The following is a 23,156-nucleotide window of genomic DNA, read 5'->3' on the forward strand; positions in this document are numbered from 1 at the left end:
TTTAGAAGGGAAGGGATTAAAATACCTTATGTCACATTTCAATCATTGGTGCCGTGCTGCCTGTTGCAAGGCCCCAAGGCGCCACCCTCTGGCTTAAGGCCAGAACTACAGCTACAAAGGGGTGGCATGTAGAGCTGGGGTTAATCAGAGGGGAAATACTAATTATCCATCCATTTGCGACCGCTTGTCCCTTTCGGAGTCGCGGGGGGTGAAATATTAATTAAACAAAAAAATAATAATAGCAGCTTTAATATTATTATGTAGTATTAAATATAATAATTCAACTTTCAAACCTAATATGGTCGTGAAGGCACTATTAAAGTAAATGGAGAAACACTGACATCCAGTGGCCAAACATGGAAGGTCAAGGCAGCTTTGTAAAAACGGAACACTTTTTTTCATTAGCTGCTTAACTGTGCACAAAACCATAAAGAGGCTTTAAGAACGAGACAGACGCCGGTTTATACACATTGAATGTTTTATTAAAAAAAGAGAAGTTATAACAGTATTTTTTTTACACCACTATTTATGAGGTTATAAGCCTATTCCATGGAGAGCATTTGTCCTTTTTTGTTTGACAAAGCATGCCCACTTTACAATGCAAAGAAAAAAAATATAGAACAGGGGTGAGTATGAATAAAACCAAGGGTGCATGTCTTTGTCAGAAAATATCTAAAAATGAAAAAGAACATGCTGCGGTGTGTGATAATTGGGCACAATAACGGGGAGCAAAAAACATTGGACGGTCCCTGAATGCATCATCCTTCACTTTTGAACCAAGGGCAGTTAAGAGGTTTTGTTAAATAAAAGCATTTTAAGTTGCTCTTTAGTTTGAAGGATTATATGTGAAGGTAAGAGTTTAAATTAGCTTTCCACAGCAAACGGAGTATACCATCACTTGATTGTGCACGCTTTGTTTAAAAACAAAACCTACACGCGTGAACATAAAGAGAGCAGTTTGCGGACACAGATCAGCATTTGTTTAGCCTTTAGAAGAACTTTCCATGTGGGATTACAGGAGTCCAGTACAATACTGCACTGTGGTAAAAAAGAAAAAGCAAGAATTCCAATCTGGATTACTTTTTGTTTTTAAAACAAAAAACTCCTTTCTAATTTATGAAACAGTGGCGGCTGCAAAGGTAAGATTTCTTGCGTGTCCTTGCGAACATAAGGTAACACTGGAGATGCAGGACCCTTTGTAGGAAGTGAAAGTAGGCTAAGAAACACCTGTACAAACGTAGCATCTTTTACATTTCATCACACCACAGACGCTAACTAACTACGTAGCCGTGAGCGCTAGTATCTATTTGTCGGATGTGCGCTAGCTTGCTTCCCAAAGTCTTTTGAAGATTGTCCAGGGGTCACATGACAGGAAGTGGAGTTAAGAAATGTGCTCTTGTCCTCCGTCGTCGAGGAGAAAAGGAAAAGTCCACAAACCAACTACTGCATCCTCAGGTCCTTTAGTATGCTTGGACTGACATGTTTGTATCGGAGGGAGCGAAGACACTGAATCCCGAGCCAAGGAAGCCATGTTGTTCGTTCAGGTGCTTCACGCTTTGTTGAAAAAAAAAAAAAGGGGGAAAGAAGGTTTGTGTTGTCCTGCTTGGTACCCTGTGTGTGATTGTGCGTCTCAAATACTGTCTTTGCCTCGTCCCGAGGCGATTGACGCACACAGGGAGCGTGAAGAAAATGCAGGGATGACAGGAGGGGGCGCTACAGGCTAGATCATTCATAAAAATCCTTGTTTAGTATTAATAATAATAATAAAAATCAAAAGTGTTTAAATATGAATATTATAAGTCTGCTTTGTCATGGTTAGGAAATCAAATATAGTCTCTGTGGGGAGTAAAGGAGGAGGAGGCGGGGCTTATCAAGAGGCGGGACAAAGGGGGTGGGGGGGTCCACTACAACTCCATGTCCTGGGCCTCGTCCTCTGAGAAGTCGGACATGGAGCTTTCGGACGAGGAGTCGCCGGCACCCTCCTCCTGCTCCTTGAGCGCCTCCTCTGTTGCATATTTCTGGATGTACTCTGCAGGGACACAAGATATTTCATGGAGGGCAGCAACAATGGCCGACTCTTTGGTCCGCTTTGATCATACCTTTGATTTTCTGCTTGTACTCCTCTGGCCTGTGCAGGTACATGGCGGCGGCGTCTCCGTTCAGAGGGTCGATGGGGTTGGGGTAGGCCAGCAGCTGCGGCAGGAACGACTCAAAGATATTGGTCAGGTCTAAAAAAAACCAAAAAAAGTCATGACACAAAGCAGGCTTCACTACACACCTTCCACACACATCTGTCATTCAATCAGCTACAGACGTGGGAGCTGTAACAACTGGTAGCATTCACGTCGTTAGGGAAAATCCTCCTTCCTTATGGACAGAGTGAAGTGAATTATATTTATATAGCGCTTTTCTCTAGTGACTCAAAGCGCTTTACATAGTGAAACCCAATATCTAAGTTACATTTAAACCAGTGTGGGTGGCACTGGGAGCAGGTGGGTAAAGTGTCTTGCCCAAGGACACAACGGCAGTGATTAGGGTGGCGGAAGCGGGGATCAAACCTGGAACCCTCAAGTTGCTGGCACTGCCACTCTACCAGCGGAGCTATACCGCCCCATAATACCACCTGACTTAAAAAAAGAGGCCGGGAATTTAGTCATCCGCAGACGTGGCACCTATAAGTTTGATCATTTGGATGTTCATTAGCGTTGCTGCTGGTAAAATAAGACTGTAATGTTAGCACTGTAGCGCACATAGCTGTGCTAACGTCGTCAACGTCTGTGCCCTCCTGTCCATCTCCTTAATGTGACGTAGTTGTATGTAATGTGTGACAACTATTACGTTGGACAAGCGCTCCATATGTGAGTTCAAAACCCTGGCCGAGTCATACCAAAGACTATAAAAAAATGGGACCCATTACCTCCCTGCTTGGCACTCAGCATCAAGGGTTGGAATTGGGGGTTAAATCACCAAAAATGATTCCCGGGCGCGGCCACTGCTGCTGCTCACTGCTCCCCTCACCTCCCCTCCCAGGGGGTGATCAAGGGTGATGGGTCAAATGCAGAGAATAATTTCGCCACACCTAGTGTGTGTGTGACAATCATTGGTACTTTAACTTTAATATGTCTACACCCACCGTTTCAGAGGACAGCTTTCGGGAGGGATGTAGAAGGCTTCGCTACACGTCTTAAAATAAAGCCAGGGTTTAGTCTGCTCCAGATGTGTGATATATGACGTCTATTAGGTTTACACAAGTACAGATTATTAATTTTAAAAAAGTGGATGAAAGGGCAAAAGTGCTTCTTAGAGACACACACTTGGTGTGGACAAACAGCTCATTAGCATTAAAGCTACAGACACACTTTTCACTGGTCTAAAATTCTGGCATCCAGGCTAGATTGTGAACAGCATACTTCCAATACACAATTTTTGGACTTCCTTTTTAACATTGTTGATCAAAATAACATGGGACCTTGAAAAAAGTCTGGAAGTAAAAGGATGGGTCTCTCTTGGAGCGGACTACACCTAATCATCCCCAACAAAGGCCTCTGACCTTTCTAAGCGAGGGCGTTGCCTCATTAGCAATCACCTCTGCCCTCCGTAAGAAGATTAACCGCACACACACACACACACACACACACACACACACACACACACACACACACACACACACACACACACACACACACACACACACACACACACACACACACACGCACACGCACACGCACACGCACACGCACACGCACACGCACACACGTACTGTATGTGTACTCACCATAAAGAGCTGTCCACGTCTGGTTGATGACATCTAAACAAACAGTTCCTGACCTGGAGCACAGTAGCCAAGTGTTAATACATGTGCTTATTGCTGTAGTTTGCCAAGATGAGAAGAATCAACATTAATGTCTTTCGTCCTTATTTTGACAGGGGGGTCGTAATGAAGACCTGCCGTCTTCCTCACAGATCCCTCTAGTCTAGGCTCTGAATGAATGGGCAGGGAACAACAAAGAGCTTGACCGACTTTTGTCATTTGGGTAAAAAACGTGCATATTTGTGTCCAAGTGCATTATTTTACATGTCAGAAGTACCTTTACACTTAAAACTACTTTCAATAATGGTTCACTAGATTCTAATGATATCATTTTTGTCAATGTACTGGCAGCTACAACTCCTATAATGTCAGGTGGCCCACATGATGACTTAATATCTGCTTACTGTTTGCTGTAACGCTTCCAGCTTCTTAAACTTCACTTAGCACTTATTGTGTATGTTGCTTAGCGATTAGCATGCCATCTTATCGGATCCTGCTTGTTCTTGCAGAGTGTGTAACATGTTTATTATATTATATGAATAATTTAAGGGAGCGGCTCCACACCGTGTATAACATACAAAGTTAACTGGTAGCTGCCTGTGTAAGCCGAGGGACAAAAAATAAATATCAACAAGAGATTGGCGTTTGTGATCGGCATTGAAATACATTAACCGATATTGGTGGATCATGTACTTTTTCATGGAATTCAGACGATACTACAGGACCCCAAAATACCTTTTTAGCAGAGTAAAAATATTGGATAGATTGTTCAAGAACATATTTTGCTTCATCCATTATTGAAATATTTACCACCTTATGTTATATATTTTCATATTAGCTTTTTAGTTCATTTTATTGTCTATTAATACACCCAAAATGTTTATTTTACTCTTTCAATGTCCGTCTATTTTTGTTTGACTTTCTCTTCTGTTACCCAAAAGCATTATCTTAGTTTTACTGAGATTCAAATAGTCTGTATTTATGAAACCATCTCAATCAATCAATAAATTAATCAAAGTTTACTTATATAGCCCTGAATCACAAATGTCTCAAAGGCCTGCTCTCTTTATTTGGTTCATTTCTTCCGTTATCATTTATATTAGCATGTGTGTGTGTTCTCCCGAACAAAATGTAGTCGTGTTGTCTGCAAATAATACTAACTTTTGGTCTTTTGTAACTTTACAAATGTTGTTTATATACAAATTGAACAATTTTGGTCACAAGATACATTTAGCTCTATAGACGTTTGTTCTCTTAGCTTCACATATTGCTTTCTATTGGTTAAGTAGCTTTTTACCTAGTTCAAGACCAACCCTCTGATGCCATACCGTTCTAATTTGTTAATTAAGATATTATGATTAATTGTGTCAAATACTTTAGTTAGATGATGAAATGTTAGCTCTGTATACGTAATGGTTCTCCGTGAGTGTTCCGCTTTTATTAATGAATGTGTCCAATCTGCGGTTGAATAATTTTTGTAAAATTTTAGAAAATTGTAGAAGTAAAAATACAGGTCTGTAATTTGTAAACTGCATTCTTATAAATCGGTACAACTTTTGTTATTTACATTTTGTTTGGGAATGTGCCTGTTTGATAAGAGATTGCAGTATTCATTAAAGGTTCTGAAATGTCTTAAATAACTGTTTTTATCACTTTTTAATATATTTTGTCAGTTGAGGTTTTGCCTTTCCATTTCTTGACAATTAATTTTCTTTTTGTCACCTTTTTGAGGAACATAGAGTTTTCTATCTACAATGTCATTCAAGTCCTCCACTGACACGGTTTCTGGAATTTTTTGCTCTAAATTGGTTCCAATATTGACAAAAGTAGTTTATGAAATTTCTTTAAAGCTGCACATACATTGGTACACTTCTTGTGTTAGGTGCTACAACTAGTTTTAAACCATTAAAAAGGTTATTTTATTCTATTTAAAAGTAACACGCATGAAGTGGTTAGCAAAAGCAAAGCTAATACAACCCCTGGAAAAAATTATGGATTTAGCAGACTTAGAATATGTTCAGTTTCTTTCATTTTGTAGAAAAAAGCAGCTAAAAGACATGACACAAAATTATAAGTAATTTTAAATGCCCACTAACAGGCTTCAAGAAACTAATCAAAAAAAATAAATTGCGGTAGTCACTAAGTTTATTTTTTTAATCAGAAAATTATGTAATCATTCAATTTTAAGGAAACAATTATGGATTCATGAAAACCAAACATTACAACACACCACTATCACTAGTACTTTGTTGCACCATATCTGGCTTTTGTAACAGCCAACAGAGTGACAAAAAGTACTCTTCATCAATATTGCTCCAACTTTCTGTGATTGCTGTTGTCAGATCAGCTGTTCAAGTTGGAGTCTTATCATGGACCATTTTTCTTCAACTTCCACCACAGATTTTTAATTGATTGAGAGCCGGACTATTTGCAGGCCATGACATTGTCCTTATGTATCTTTCCTAAAGGAGTTTTTGCTGTGTGGCAAGATGCATTTTCCTCCTGAAAAATCATCACCCCCAAACATCAATTGATGGAATAGGAAGTGTCCAAAAAGCCAATGTAAATGTGTGCATTTATTGAAGATATAATGACAGCCATCTCCCCCAGAGCCATTATCTGATATGCAACCCCATATCATCAATGTGTAAATGTGCTTGCTTTCTTCTGGCAGTCGTCTTTATAAATCTCACTGGATTGCCACCTAACAAATGTTCCAGCATCATTACCTTGCCCAATGCAAAATGGCAATTCATCACTGAAAGTAGTTTTCATCCAGTCATCCATATCACATGATTGCTTCTCTTTAGCTCATTGGATCCAAGTGTTTTTCTGTTTAGGTGTTATAGACAGCTTTCGTTAAGCTTTTCTCTATTTAAATCCCATTTCCTTTGGGCGCTTTTTTACAATTTGGTCACAGACAGTGCCTCTAGTTTCCGCCTGTTTGTTCTTCATTTGTTTAGCTTTGCATTTTTTGTTTTCAAGACGTATTGCTTGAAGTTTTCAGTCTTGATGCTTTGATGTTTTCTTTGGACTACCATTATGATTGCCTTTTACAAGCTTTTACACACAGTTGACTGTAAGCAAACATTCTCAGGACATTCAAACGATTGCAACTGGACTGTTTGGTCATTCTTAGGAAACGTTTCGCCTCTCATCCAAATAGGCTTCATTAGTCCATACTTCGAACCGTCTTCTAAGACAAACCAAACTGTCCAATTGCGATCGACTGAATGCCCTGAGAATACAATGACCTGGATGAATGAGAACATTCATAGATAACAACTAACATCTTTTGCAACATTGCGTGATGATTGACCTTCTTTAGAGAAGTTTGATAATTTTTTGTTTCAATTGACATCTTTCATGTTGAAACCATGATTCATGTAAATCCACCTGGTGCAAAAGCTCTACAAGGTGTGAAGACTCCTTTTTAAATGCAGACTAATGAACACATTTAATCTGACGTAGGTGTTATCTTTGTAAATGATTGATTAGAGTGATTCAATCTTTATTTTTTACCTCAGAATTAAGTGATTGTGTAATTTCCCTCTGCTTCATCTAAAAAATAAATTGTTCCTGACTACCACCATTTATTTCATTGATTTCTTTTAGTGTTTCTTGAAGACAGTACGTTTTAAATTTGAAATGATAATAGTTTTGTGTCATGTCTGTTGTCTGCTTTTCTCTACAAAATGAATCAATTGAATGAATATCCTCCAAGTCTGCTGGTTGCATAATTTTTTTCTCAGGGAAATTGTGAAATTGCAATTTCAGTAGGTTAGAAATTTTGCTGCATTCTTTGAATGGGGAAAAAAGGAAACACCATCTTGTGGAAAAATAAAAAAAATTTGGAAGAGCAACACAGCAAATTGAACTGCTTACACGAATGCTAGTTAATGGTACGATAGAAGTGGGCTCAAAATGGCATTTTCACTTGGACATTTTAATAGAAACCATTCTGGATAATAATAAACAGAATGGTAGAAAATGTCGCCCAACAGTGTAAACTTACGCTTCATCAATGTTGGGATGGAAAATCTTGTTCATGAATCCTGAAAAAGCAGAGAGCAGCATTAAAATATATTTTTACATGCTAGTGAGTGTGTGTGTGTGTGTGTGTGTGAGTGAGAGAGAGAGAAAAGGTGTACCTATTGACGGTGATTTGAAAGGATATTTATCAGGGAGGTCCACTCGCACCTTCCACACGCCACCCTCGTACGGCGCTGAATGGAAGACACAAATTGTAAGATGACATCACAGTACTTCCTGTATGGGCTTTGCTTGCACACTAAATAGTAAAGTGACTTTTTTTTGTGTGGTTTGAAGGGTGGCAAATTATTTTGTGTTTTTTCTCAAGCAAACTAAAGTATTAAAGCCTGGTGTACTTACTTTATACTGTACACAATAAATGCAGTTAAATTTTAACTCAAATTAAGCTCCAATTAAGCTTCGAGTTTGTTGATGCACGTTAGAGGGCTTTTTCTAACAACCTATGTAAAAATGATGCACTTCATGGGGACATTTTACTGAATTAGTGCCATTTGTGTCTTTAGGAAATACAATGTAAAATACAATTAACTGTTAAAAATGTTTTTGTATTCAACAATTAGTATGATTGCATGTATTAATACAGTTTTATGAATTTTGAACATTGGAAAAATAGCTTTTATGGCCTTGCTCTGCTTCCTAAAATTACACTTTAGCATGAACTATCATCATTTAAATCATTCAAAAATTTTATATTTTGTCCATGTTTGTGTTATTCCTTGTCCCAAATATACTTTAATTTTCTTTAAAAACAAAAACAATTTATTTTACAAATTCACACTTAAGCATTTTTACTCTGAACAAGTTAGAATATTCCACAGGAAGGGGCATCATTCAGGTTCTCTGGAAGCCACGGCAGGGCTAAAAATATTTTCATTAATTTATTTATAGGTTTATTCGATATTTAAAAGGTTTGGTACTTAAATTTTTTTTTTGATGTTATGTTTCAAAATACATGTTTTTGGTTGAATCATTGTAATATGCATAGTGTCAACATGCTATTAGCATGAATGCCATGTGGTTATAAGTTTATGTAGTTGCCAGATCTCACTCCTGTTCCTTAAAAGGGTCATCTTCGCCATAGCAACATTGTACAGAGAAAATGCTGCCTGAGATGGGCCCATTTCCATTTTGAGTAGTTTAACATGTGTATTATCATATTTACAGTTACGATTTAATGATTTTTGAGAGAGTATTTTTTTGGTTCATAGATAATGTCAACTTCTACTTACTTCCCTGTGGTCCAAAAAACTTCACTACAAATTCGTTGAGTCCGCTGAGAATGGTGACTTCATGTTTGCTCTCAATGCTGGACAGGCGGTCAAGAACAACACAAAAACACAACCTGCACAGATTACAATTTCTTGTTTTGTGTGTATGATCAAGTGTGGTGCTTTGGATTTTTTTTCTATTTTAGGTGACGTGTGAAAAGAACAACAGCAACACTTCCCTGAGATGTGTGCTGACTGAGCTGCACACAGTAGCAGCTGGCTTGTCAGTCCTCGTCCAGCGTGTATCTCATTAGTTATAGGCGCTGAACCCCGCCTCCAAACCCCATCCCGAAGGGTTAAAGCAAACTGAGCAGGGGGTTTATTTTAAGCTCTGGCAAAAGCGAGGAGAGGTGTCCCTGTCTGGACTTTCTAAAGGACTGATTGCAGGCGGTAGTTTACACGGAGCAAACAGTTATTACGCTTCGCTAATAGCATCTTCCCAGTAAGATCGTGCAGTTTGACGTCTACTTCTAAACGTGTTTCCTGCTTGTTCAGGTACATAGGTGTTACAGTGCGCAAGCAAACCTGGTGTATAGAGACCGACTTTGCAGTGAAACCAGACTTGCATACACTGTACACACCCTCCATTTACCTTGGATTAGTATAGATAAGTCATAATCTGTGGCGAGCAGCGAGTGTCATTATCTTTTCATGCACACACACGGTCGAATACGCTACACAGAATCAATATACTCCTATCTCTTCACATATGAAGCACCTACAAATAGGTGTCTCAATACAACTTTTCCACTTCCGGTACGATGCCGATACTTGAGCCTTGAGTATTGACCGATATTGATCCGATACAATACCGGCAGGAACTATGCATACTTTTAGCATTTTGTAGTGTGGAATGTTAGAAAAGGTTTGAGCAAGTAAAATGAGTCAAACAGAGAACAATAATAGGTATGACCTCATGACACAGTAAGTGATGCTGACAAATTTGTTACAGGATACTTTCCAATACACTTCTGTCATAGAGACTTTATATGTGTAAGTAATATTCAACTATAATTATTTGAATTTGGTTTTATAATGACAAATGGGCTGTTTTAGACTGCAATATTGTACAATGAAGGAAACGTATTACGTATGTCTATGCTATTGTGTGCTTAGCAGTTGTATACAGTAGCTGCTAGCTCTTAGTAACCTATAACCTACCATGTTTACATTTTACATAAAATACATAGGCTCATACAACTTCTTTGTGTGTCTTGTCTTTATTGCACAAGATGCGATTCAGCCAAACAACTCCAATGTGCGTCTTCCCTCTTTTCCCGGCAGAACTCGAACCCCTCGACACCCTCGATAACGGTTATCATCATCGCACTATTGTTACAATGTTCAAAATGTTCAAAAAGTATATACACTAGAGATCGACCGATTATCAGCGCCAATATTTGCCATTTTGCGTGTATCCGTATCACCCTCTCTATGGGTATCTGTCTCTCTACAACAGAACTACATCGGCAGACACAATATATACACACATATGTACCAGTATTCAGTATATTGAAAAAAAAATACATTTTGAAAAAAATAATAATTAGTAAAGTAGATAGTTATAAACCCCAACCCATTTGCCCTTCTTGTGAAGATTTATATATTTTTTTTTTACACCAGCACTTACGCGTTAAAAAGATGTTTCTTATGCTTCACTGATAGTGTTTTAGTCTTAGTCTTTGATGTTTTAATGGCTAGGCTTCTAATTGTTTTAAATATTGGTTTGTACTGTAGCACTATAAGATTTCTTTAAATGAAAAGTGCCTAACAAATAAATCTCTTACGTATTATTTCTAGCGAGCGTGTGGCGTACTACTCTGTACAGCAGTCCTTAAACACTCTGTAAAAACACCTCTGTTTCGTATTCCTTCGAGCATAGAACAATCACTCTGTAGCTTCGATGTGCACAACTGAATAACATGGTTGCTCAAACAGTAATGTGTTTATTTGTGAATTGGGTTATGTTGTTTCTTAATGGGGAAAAAACGTTAATGCCTTTTGTTTTCATGTTAGCATACAAGCAAGCGAGCTGGCGCCAGTCAGTCCATGAGTTTATCAAATTGCAGTTATTACTACGTTTCTGTCATAATTTTTATTTAAAAAAGTGTTACTAACCATCGGGAGTTGTTTTTCATAATTTTAATTTACAAAAGTATTACTAATAGTTTTACTGCGGTTATCATTACTACCGTTTGTAGTTACATCCCAAGTACAGCCACGCCAAATAATTAGGACACCATGGGTTGCTCGCTGTAAATGATAATTGTGGCACATCCTATGGATGGTGGTCAAAATGTTAAAGAAGCATGCATGTAACACACATATCTTGAATATTTTATAATATATAAAACTTATGTTCAGTGACTTACGGTTAAATACATGCCAAGTCCTGTTCAGTGACCCCGCACAAACATTTAATGGTGGCGATGTTTTTCAACCAATCTTGATCAAATTGTGCTGGTCAGTCCCCCAAATGTTTGTAAAAAATGCCGTGGTGATTAAGCTTAACACCCTCAAGCTGCAGCGGTTATTATGTACGGTAGATCACAATAAGCTGAAAATAAATTTCAAGGCAACTCAACCTATGGGGTTCAATAACAGTGCCACGTATTTGTCTGAAAACTGATTGCAACACTGTTGAGGTGCATGTTTTGCACATTTTCACTCCTTAGTGAGCAGCGGTTCAGCAGGAGACCCACACCAAATTACCACCATTTTTCACAGCGCTGTCCTTGCTAGTCACCAACATTTGTCTCTTATTCTGACCTTACGAACAGGCTCTGGTGTATAAATATGCAACAAATTGTGGTGCAGACATATTTTCATTCCAGTCCGTTGCTCTTTAAATATATCTCCAACCTCACCCCAAGTGTGGAAAACAAACATGTCCAATCATCACCACAGCAACATTGTATTACAGTTTGTAGGGAAAGCCAATCTAAATCAACAGCTACTTGCATCATTGCCTTGTCATAACATTGACACAGCACATTTTTAACATAACTGCACACAATTAATACATACTGTACCACTTGCGCCATTGGCCTATTCAAAAATAAATAAGGTTGCAAGGACATGTGGAAAAGTCACTTCTTAATCAAATCTTTGATTACCAGCTGACATTCTTTCAAAATGGAAGCTGTTAGTAAGCTCCTTCGACAGGGAAAAAAGGCAGCAAATGTGTTAGTGAATAACATAAAAGAACACAGAAGAAGCTAATAAAACTGCAGCCCTCAGGAAGCCAGCAGGAACAACAAAATAGAAAGGCATTGGGTAGAATAAGGTCAGCCAACAAAAGCAGAAGCTGAGGGCATGATGAGCTGTTAAAGAACGTAAGTAGTGACGAAAAGATGTATCGCTTTGCAATGCGGGCCTGGTTATGACTAGTTAAACATTCCAACACACACATCAGAAATAAAACACAGAGAGATTCCCCATTGCAAAGTAAAGCATTATTATAGTAGAACGTGAACGGCGTGGCGAAGTTGGTAGAGTGGCCGTGTCAGCAATCGGAGGGTTGCTGGTTACTGGGGTTCAATCCCCACCTTCTACCATCCAGTCACGTACGTTGTGTCCTTGGGCAAGACACTTCACCCTTGTTCCTGATGGTTGCTGGTTTGCGCCTTGCATGGCAGCTCCCGCCATCAGTCTGTGAATGTGTGTGTGAATGTGGAAATACTGTCAAAGCGCTTTGAGTACCTTGAAGGTAGAAAAGCGCTATACAAGTATAACCCATTATGACTGGCGGCGGCTGTCCATACTTAGGCCTTGTTCACACTGCATGTCAGTTCCGATTTTCTTGCCCGTAAATGACCTATGTCGGATTTTTTCATGTCAATATGAACAGTACAATTCCAATTTTTTTCAAATCAGACCCATGCCTCTTTTGTATGTGAATATAAATGAGATATGCATCTATGTAACTGCAGTCTGAACGCTGCTCACTCGCGTTCTTTCGACAAATACGTCATCAAACAGCGATGAGCGTCATACTTCTGCGATGAAATTGACGGTTGCAAAATAGTTGACAAAAGAGCCGAAAACAGTCTCCGACTGCTTGCCCACACGCTCTTCGGAGCAGACGTCAAAGCAAAAAAACTGCGAGAGCCAAAATAGTTACCCTCTCCCTTTTTTCATTTTCTACACGCAACAATTTGGTTCAGAGAATATTGACTTTGATTGCACAAAATGGGGCGGTATAGTTCTGTTGGTAGAGCGGCCGTGCCAGCAACTTGAGGGTTGCAGGTCAGCTTCCGCCATCCTACTCACTGCCGTTGTGTCCTTGGGCAAGACACTTTACCCACCTGCTCTCAGTGCCACCCACACTGGTTTAAATGTAACTTAGATATTGGGTTTCACTATGTAAAGCGCTTTGAGTCACTAGAGAAAAGCGCTATATAAAATATAACTGATTGATGATTGATTGAAAATACTTGACAATGCCACAAATGCGCCAGGATTCAGACCTACTAGAATTGAAGCCATGATTACTTTCGTAAATACTGCAGCACGTATGACGTCATGTCTGTATCCGGGTCAGATTGCGTTCACATCAATCATACTTAATGTAAACGACTAACTAAAAAGATCGGATTTGACAAAAAAAAATCCAAATTGTACATCCTACCCTGCAGTGTGAACATAGCCTTAGGAGTAAATGACAGATCATCATTATGAAAACTAATGTATAAGTGGGTGAGCAAGCGTGCCGTGTGTTTTGACTTCTGTATTATTTTTAGTGTTTTCAATTAAACATGTCGATTATCATTAGAACATGTGAGAAGTGTACGACGTGCTTTATCCTCATGTAAAATCTAAATAAAGTAAATGTCCATTCTACTGAGTTGTGAATATACTTTCTGTATGATTCCAATAGTTTTTAACATTTTCTGCAGTAAAAAAGTGGAATTTGCACATCTCCTGATTCAATACAGAGCAGTGCATGTAGGTGTGACATCATCAATGTTGCTAATCGGACAATAAACTTCAAGGGTGTTTTATGAGAGCTGGCAGGTGCTTGTCACTACCTCCTTTCTTCGGAGAGGAAAAGTGCAACTAAAAACAAATATGGAGGTCTTCTACAACAAAGTAACAATAGTGCCGACCTACTAATATGATGTGTGAGTCCAACTGTCTTTATTCCACAACATGCCTGTCTCCCTCCTCTCTACCCGAAAATCATTACACCGCAGATATGCGCATGGACTTCTTACAAACAAGAAGGTAAGAAAGACCACAAATTGTGAACAAATAACCATACAAGTATTTGAAAACAATATTACATAAGTGAAATATTTTCCTTTTTTCGTGGTATTCTCTTACTAACCAAACTGGCCTGGCCGTGCTGTAGGTATGCAATGGGCACAAGCACAATACAATTGACTTAACGGTGTGGGTATAAGCAGTGCTAACCAGGCAAAAGGGGACAGACGTATGAATGTTTCTACAACAGCAAGCCTTTCCCAGCGACAGAAACTAAGCACACTTTTTGTACAGACGATGGAAGACAGTCAATGTCGGCCTTGCAGACGAAAGACAGGAAGTCTCGTAACCTGCCGTCCACCAGCATGCAATAAGTTTCCTCTTTCAAGCAAAGAAACATGTAAGCTAACATGGCAATGAAGTCTCAGTTGAAGTCAATTTACTGCAAAATTGTCCCCCCCCCCGCCCACCTGAGTAGAATTCAATGTCCTCACATGCAAACACATGCAGTGCAGCTACGGAATGCTACTTTATGCGAGCTAAAAAGATTACTTCTTTGCGCCCTGAGCTGCCCCCTCACAGCGCTTTAAAAAACAGGCTTCTGGGGGGGGGGGTGAAGAACGGCGAGCGCTGCTGCAATGAGAGTTAGATTTTTAATCCGCTTGATACCAAACAAACGAAACTCTCCCCCGCCATCCGTCGTCGACAAACCCCAGTCGTACAGTTTGGTTTGAACAGAATTGTAATGCTCATCGCCGTCAGTCTTCTAAGCTCATAGCTCTTTCTGACTAAATAAACTGATACCGGCATGTGCGACCCATGCAAAACAACCTCGCCGTGAGGTTTTACATATCAATGGAAGTCCTCAAACCCACATTGATGTTTTCCAGCGGTTCAGTCTGGGAAGACATAAACTGCTATTAAATTTTGAGTCAGTCTGCACATAAAAAAGGCTAAAGAGTGCACTGCTAACTGTACTTCTGCACAAAAACAACAACTCCCAACCCAATTAACCCAAATAATAGCATCATCATGCAAATTGCGTCTCGCTGATCCTCCTCCTGTATGTGAACTGCAGTGCCGCACAGGCCGAACGTTGTCTTTTGTCTTTGTCGGGGATGTCAAATAAGAGCCCACCCACTGCAATCAAAAAGGTAGCCGGCTCCTCCCCTCGAATTTCCACTAAATCAACAGTCTATTGAAAAGGAATTGGCAAAGACTGCATAAGTGCACATACATACAGTGCAAGCGTAACAAAACGGACGTTAGTTATGGAGGTTTGGAACACATTACTGTTTAAATCTGAGGACCTACTAAAAAAAATATTAATCCACATAAGAGCGCTCTGCTATTTTTAGGACACTACTGAAAATACGCTAGTCAAAGTTGATGTATTTGACACGGGTACTCTGCTGTTTTTAGGTATATTATGGTTTTTTAAAGGACCTATTAAAAAAAATACTGATCAAAGATCCTCCTAATCTAAGGGAGTTTGGGGGTTTTAAGGATCTAGTCCTTTGACAGAAGCTCTCTGCTGTTTTTAAGGATCTGATGCAAAATATGTCTGTCAAATATGCTCGTAATGCTGGGAGTGCTGAGCTGTTTTTAATGACTTTCTGAAAATAAACACTGAGAAGTAGATTAAGATCAACATTGAAGAATCTACTGAAAAAAGGGAGAGTCAAACATGCTCTATATGACAGTAGTACTGTGCTGTTTTTAGGGATCTAATGTAAAAAACTGCTGGTCAAAGATGCTCCTAATAGATAAAATACACAACAAAAATCAACCCTAGTCGAAGAGATTTTACACAGAAGCGCTCTGCTGTTTTAAATAACCTGTTTAAAAAGCGCCAGTCTTATATTGTCTAAGATTACGCAAATGCTTTGTTTTATGGATCTACTAAAATCAATACTAGATTATGTACACTACAAAAGGGACTGTGCTGTTTTTAAGGACCTAAAATCCATATACCGTAATTTCCAGGTTATACAGTGCGGCAGTATTTAAGCTGCAGCCATCAAATTTGAGAAAAAATCAAACATTTTACATATGTAAGCTGCACTGGACCATAAGCCGCAGATATATACCAGTACATAATAATTTGTAAATGTTTATTTACATAACTTAATTGTTTCCAAACGATGCCTGTCACACACACAAAACAGAAGTCATGGACCCATTAGCCACGGAAGCTAGCTCTCCAATCCACAGTGACGTTTTGGGGAATTTACGAAACTGAAAAATTACAAAGAGAATGCAATTGTAAATTAATAATACTAACACAGACCGATGTAAAAGCGTTAGCATATTTGCTAATGCTAACAACGCTGGCTTGATTACATTACGATAGCACATACAAATATGCATGAAAACACTCTTACAGTCATCACACAAGGGAGGGTTTGGTAAGTATGAATTGTTCCAGGTATATTGTAAAATTTACAAACGACAAATTTACTTTCCAGCAGAAACGCTTTAGACAAATAGTAGACTAAACGGGATGTACTTCCGATTCAAGGCGCGAAACAAGAAGTACATTTTCAACCAGCAGCACCTGCAGTGAGCTAACTCGCACAAACAAGAACACACCTTATCAGTGTCTTTCTCTTTGTGTTTTAAGAAAACTATTTGTTTAATACAAAACATTATGGCCGTTAGCCGCACCGTTTTAAAAGTTGCAGAATGCAAAGCGTAGGAAAAAAGAAGCGGCTTGTAGTACGGAAAATACCGTAAATATACAGAAGCTGCATAACAAATCAATACTACCATTATATTTATGATTATGTTACGGATAGTTGCAGTTTAAATCAGTGTTGACACTCTTAAGCAGAATTTCCATACAGACATGGTGATGAAAGTGCTGACACGGCTGAAATGTGAGGCGATTAGATAAGACAGTAGGTTGATGAGGCTGTTGTAATGATCCACTGTGTATGAATGGAAGGAGCATGTGAAAAGCAACATGGGGGGTATTAAAGTTGTACAAAAAAAACAAAAAGGAGGACTTTTCAGTCCATCTGGGTTTCTAAGAGAACTTAACCAAGCGTGTGGCGAGCGTCAACATTTGGGCTGTGCGATTAACAAGGGCCTCAAACCTCCTACTGTCTGGAGGTGACATAGCCCTGAACCTCCAGTGCAGATCTGTCAATCAAGACCACCATCACCCTCTTTCTCAGACATGCCAATTAATGAACAATTAGCTATGAGGGGCGGGGTCTAATCCCCAGCTAGGACGTCTAGTCCAGCGCAGCCTTAATTGTCCTAGGGGACAGTAGGCCTTGGCCACAAAACAACAAAAGGCTGCTGATGCTATCCGGATGTCATGTGTCGAGTGTAACAATGAAGTGGAGAGTGGATGAATCTCATTCAACCAATGGAGAGTGGGAGGAGCGAGAAACAAACTGAAATATCCCTAAAAATCGGTCCTGTCCAGCCACTTTTGTAAATGGTTGGGTAGAATTTTATCAAACAAAACCTGTTTTCTTTTAAGTAATATAGAAATTTATCAGAACTATTAAACTATTTTATGGAGCAATGTAGTTAATCATAGAACTGGCGCCCAATGTTATTAAAAAAGTATTGATTTTTAATCGAGAAGTGGTTTGAATCGAGAATCGGTTCAGAATCAAATAGTTACCCCCAAGAATCTAATCAAATTGTGTGTCGCCCAAAGACTTACATCCCTAATATTCATAGCTGCATTGAGACAATAATATCAGAACGATATCACCCAGGTTAGCACCTCTTTGACCTGCTGCCCTCAGGCAGGAAGTACACAGCAGCAAAAGCTGTTCTTCCCAACAACCTTACGTGTCCTCAACTGTCACGGACACATTCATAAAATCTCCAAATAACTGCAGCTTATTCACGTATGTTATTTATTTTGTATGTATTGGGGTCAATGATGCCAACAGAATGTTGGAAAATTAGTTTGTAATGTCTTCTTTACAATGACAATAAATATATTAATAAGGTCTATGACAGGAATCCAATTTAAATTATTGCTACATAAAAGCTCCTCCTCAGGACAGGTGCGTTTGCAAAATATAGTATATGACAGGAGTGCACTGCTGTTTTTGAGGAAATATTGGTAAAAATGCTTATCCAGGATGCTCTTTATGACAGAAGTCCTATGCCATTTTTAGTGATTTACTTAAAAAGCACTAGTCAATGATGCTCGATAAAAGCTGGCTCTTTTTAAGAAACTATAGAAAATACTGATCTAGGATACTCTATAGGACAGTGCTTTTTGTATTTTACTGCAAAAAGGTACTAAAAGATACTCATTTGGACAAGAGTACAGTGCCGTTTTTAGAAATGTACTCCAAAAGTCTACTCAAAGATCTTCCTAAGGACAGGAGAACTGAGCTAGGTTTTAGAAATCTATTGCAAAAAGCTATTCAAAGACCCTTCATTGTCACTCTTTGTCCAAAATTAGGACAAAGTTAGACAAGCTTCCTTCTGATTTCCCCAAAGGAGTCAGGGAAAAACAATCACTTGTGCAGTACATTTCAGAAAATGTAACTATCACCAAGAGTTAAAATGTTCATCCACTTATTTTCCAGCACATAATTCCACAGTCAGGGCGCCACAAGAGCTCACATTGACAAAAGGCTTAAAAGTCCTTTGTGGACAACCTGTGCTGGTTCCAGCAGCTCCCGGTTAGACTGTGTAGAGGAGGACCCTGGCAATGTTGCGTCTTGTTAGCAAAAGTTCACCACGCGTCTGCCTTTTGATAGCTACACATACACTGTAAAGTCAGCTGAACAATGCTAATGTCAAAACCATCTTATTTCAACAGTAGAAAGATGTCATGGGACTGGAACGTCTACAGTATCACTGGCCGGGTTTAGGACAAAGCCTGATGCTTAAATATGGGGGCCGTACGACGTGCTGAGGTCATTTGTTTGCAGGAATTCCCTCACCGTCCACACTCCAGATTCCCAGCTCTCCGGTGGCTTTGGCAGAGGCAAATTAAAGCTCGACGATGAGCTTAGATGAGGGAAGGGGGGTAAGAGTTTTTGGTTTTGGTTACACAGAAAAGGGGGGCACCCATGGTCAAGCAAGAGCCCCTCCACATGCTAGCTAACAGAAGTAAGCAGGTGGCGGCCATAGTGAAAGCTGTCTTTTCTATTACAGAGGAGCGGGGCTGTAATTTTATATATCTAAAAATGTCCAACGTAGTCATGACATAAATAATGTTTTCAAAACATTGTTGTAAACAAAGAACTACTGCAAAAACATCAAAGATCTAGATGATAAAAGCCATTTTTAAGGATCAGCTCCAAAATGCAAAAAATCCTTAAATAAAGAGCTTTGCTGTTTTTAAAGATTGAATGCAAAAATGCTAGTCAAATACCTAAATGTTTGGAGCACTGTCGTTTAAGGATCTACTGCAAAATATGTGAGTGAAAGATCATTATGAAAAACTGGAGCACTTACTGCAAAAAACAATCACCTGCTAAACATCATCAATATGACAGGAGTATGCTGCTGCTGTTGTTAAAGATCAAATTCCAAAATGCAAACAAAAAATCATCAATATGACAGGAGTGCATGGATGCAAAAATGCTTCTCAAATACCTAAATGTTTGGCGTACTCTTCTTTTTTTAAGGATCTTCAAAATAAATTGAGCACTCTGCTGATTTTAAGGATCAACTGAAAAAAGAACATTTAAGGAGCCTGACTTTGACAGGAATGCTTTGCTACATTGAGGGATTTAAAGCAAAAACATGAACGATCTCTATGACAGACATGAGGAGTCTACTGTTTTTATGAATTACCGGCTGCAAGAAACAGTTAAATATATTTAATATAACATTTGCATGATTGTTTTACGGACTTACAGCAAAAACAATCTGAAAAAAATGTATGTGACCTTAGCCGTTTTTCAGGATCTACTACTTAATGCTACACATCCTCAATACGACAGGAGTGCTCTGCTGTTTTTAAGGATCCAATTCAAAAACACTTGTCAAAGATCTTTATGATAGAAGCACTCTGATGTTTTTAAGAATCAACTCCAAAATACTAAAGATCCTCAATATGACAGGACAGTCAACTTTTTTTTCTTTGGATCAACTGCAGAAAACAGTCAAAGATCTTTAATATGACATGAGCATGCATGATCCTGAAAAACTGCTATATATATTACATGGCAGTTTTTCAGGATTAAAGAAATGAAATACAATTTGTCTTTGATCCTGAAAACCTGTCATATAGCAGTTTTTCAGGATCAGAGAATAAACCCTAATGATTATCAATATGAAAGGAACAATATGTTGTTTTTAAGGATCGCCTGCAAAAAAGCAGTTAAATCTTCTCAAAATGACAGGAACACTTGCTAATTTTAGGGATGGGATGCTCACAAAACTACGTATTCTGAAAAGACGGAAGACTGTTGGTAAAACAATCTAGTAAGTAAGTAAGTTTTATTTATAAAGCGCTTTTCACAGATAAAATCACAAAGCGCTGTACAAAACATAGATGAAGTAAAAAAACAATTCAATTTAAAACAACAGGGGCAACATCATCAAAACGATACAAAGTGGATTAAAAATGATAGTTAAAAGGTGGATTAACTAAAAGCTTTACTAAAAAGAGAAGTTTTCAAATGTTTCTTATAAGTTTCAACACAGTCAAGATCAAGGAGGGACTGGCACAATTTTTTCCAGAGTCTGGGAGCTATATAGTCTGGAATGCCAGGTCTCCACAGGTTTTAAAACGAGTTTTCGGGATCTTTAGAAGACCCTGGCCTGAAGACCGCAGGCTGCGCCCTGAAGAGTAGGGGCATAACAAGTCAGTGATGTACTGAGGGGCCCAATCTATGCAAAATTTGACCAAAGAACCAGCATTACATAGTATGTAGACCACAAGGAAGTGTTTTCAATGTAGAAAAAAATCATAATATGACCCATTTAAGTGTTTTTTTTTACTGTTAGGACAACTTACTTCCCTTTTATTTAGCAAAGCTTTAATGCTATCTCACCAGCTGTTCTAAGCACCTCCCTCCTGAGCTTTCTGGCTAGTAAAACAAAAGTACTGTGCTTTTCTAGAACACTGCAATAGCTACATTGTTTTCGGCAACATTTCTCAGTTGTCACATGAAATCAGTAGCTCGCTATGTTACCAAGTTGGCCTTGCCTCACCTGCCGTGCGCACTCACCTTCCTCCGTAGTTTTCAAAAACGATTCCACGCAATCCATACGTTCCCCCCCCCCCCCCTCGACTTGTTTTGTTTGCGGAGAGGCCACACGAGCAAGAGTGGGGCGATCCCCTGGTGATCAGGTGGCCATTTTGATGTTGAAAATCAACCAACAAGACTTGTCGCTCGCACGCTAAACCAGCACAAGCGACTACAGTTGCTAGCACGTCACAAGTGACAACTGCTCGAAAAGCGACACGTTAGAAAACCCCAGTGGGTGGCGTTGAGGACAAGAGGAATTTCTCGAAGTGTTTTGAGGCAAAATACAACAGCAGCAGCAGGAGTCTCAGCTGACGTCCGCTGTGCATTATGTAAACAAGCTGGTGTGCCAACGTGTACAAAGAAGGGCCAAATTTGACACAAATCCCGTTGACAACAAGCAAGGCAAACACGTAGCCATTGTGTTGTTGTTCTAGTCAAACAACAACATCAAAGAAAACCGCTTCCAAAAAAAGAGGACAACAACGCTAGCATCTACTCGGTCTTGTTGCAGGTTAGCCAAACAAACCGCGTCATGTTAGCGCTATTTGCTGGTAATAAAACCAACAATCTGGGTGTTTTTAGCTCGTTGGCGTGTCTTTAAAATCCAGCAAATGCTTTTACAGGCAAGCCGAGGCTTTGCTAGCAAAATGTTGTTTACACAAACACTGGTCACTGACAATGGAGGCTCTATGTAGTGTGTGTGTGAGGACAATACAGCGTCATAAATACAGAAATAGGACAAAAAGTGTTCTAAAAAGCCGTAGAGTTGTTGTGCTGTGTTTGGAAAAAAAAGGATACAGTTTCACCACGTCGGTGTCCATTCGTCTCTTGCCCGGACTTGGAGACGACATTTTTTGGCTATTTCCACCGCAGGAACACAGGCAGGTCAACAGAAAGCTAGCCCCCTCCCGGACACGCTAGAAGAGTCTAGCAAAAGTGTCCTATCCGAAAGTTAACATTGGCTTGGTCGCAAACAATGTCGATCTTCCCGTCTGGACTGTCTCGGTCTTCCTCGATCGCCAAACTGAACGTTTTTTAGACGAGACGACTGACTGGCGTTCTCTGCCTCTCTCTCGACGCTCTGGCCATGGTTCTGACAAGCTAGGATCCCTCCGCGCTGACGTCATATATGCGCGACCGAGCGTCATTGCCGACGGACATGTTTGTAGTTTTTTCATGCTCGGGCCAGAAGACAACGTTATACAGCAACATGAGAGACGTTACTTTGTTGCATTCCGTCAGATAACTTTCTTAAGTATCGTTTGACTCATCATAACTGGAATTCGACAGGTAAATTAAGTATAAAGGTGTATTCTTAAAAGAAAGCTTTGGATTGTCTGTCTATGTAAATATAGCATTTGCAGACTGACTCTGTGTGATTGCAGCACTTTAATCTCATGATTAGTTACAAAATCTTAAAAATAAGCGCTCTTACGGCCTTAGCGTAAGACTCTTGAACGCATCATAAATAAATTATCCCCTCAACTCCCCCAAAAATGGATTAACTCGCTGGAATAAAAAAAAAAAGACAATATAACATACATCCATAAACGTGGACGCATGTGAAAATGTGCAATATATTTATCTGTACAGTAACAATATTTATTTATTGATGCACTTTATTGCTTT

The 23,156-nt window shown here is 39.2% G+C and overlaps 1 protein-coding gene across 1 annotated transcript; it reads right to left on the reverse strand.

The window, feature by feature from the left end:
* Window positions 1-462: 462 nt before the first annotated feature.
* On the reverse strand, window positions 463-22,634 carry ube2h (ubiquitin-conjugating enzyme E2H (UBC8 homolog, yeast)). The gene is made up of 7 exons (XM_062064911.1): window positions 22,326-22,634; window positions 9,094-9,170; window positions 7,963-8,037; window positions 7,827-7,866; window positions 3,776-3,828; window positions 2,100-2,228; window positions 463-2,029 (listed from the first exon to the last, which is right to left on the reverse strand). Exons 1-7 carry the CDS (start codon window positions 22,376-22,378, stop codon window positions 1,905-1,907), a joined length of 552 nt encoding a protein of 183 aa, XP_061920895.1. The 5' UTR covers window positions 22,379-22,634; the 3' UTR covers window positions 463-1,904.
* Window positions 22,635-23,156: the final 522 nt, after the last annotated feature.

This window comes from Entelurus aequoreus, linkage group LG12 (genome assembly GCF_033978785.1).
Source record: "Entelurus aequoreus isolate RoL-2023_Sb linkage group LG12, RoL_Eaeq_v1.1, whole genome shotgun sequence".
Classification (NCBI taxonomy): domain Eukaryota; kingdom Metazoa; phylum Chordata; class Actinopteri; order Syngnathiformes; family Syngnathidae; genus Entelurus; species Entelurus aequoreus.

What these genes read in the sequence shown, in the direction of transcription:
- ube2h (XM_062064911.1), bottom strand. Translation starts at nt 22,378, where the DNA reads ATGTCGTCTCCAAGTCCGGGCAAGAGACGAATGGACACCGACGTGGTG. An exon ending in GTTTTTTGGACCACAGGGAA is followed by an intron (nt 8,038 to 9,093) that starts GTAAGTAGAAGT and finishes TCTTCCATTCAG; the next exon opens with CGCCGTACGAGGGTGGCGTG. An exon ending in CATCCCAACATTGATGAAGC is followed by an intron (nt 3,829 to 7,826) that starts GTAAGTTTACAC and finishes ACTGTGCTCCAG; the next exon opens with GTCAGGAACTGTTTGTTTAG.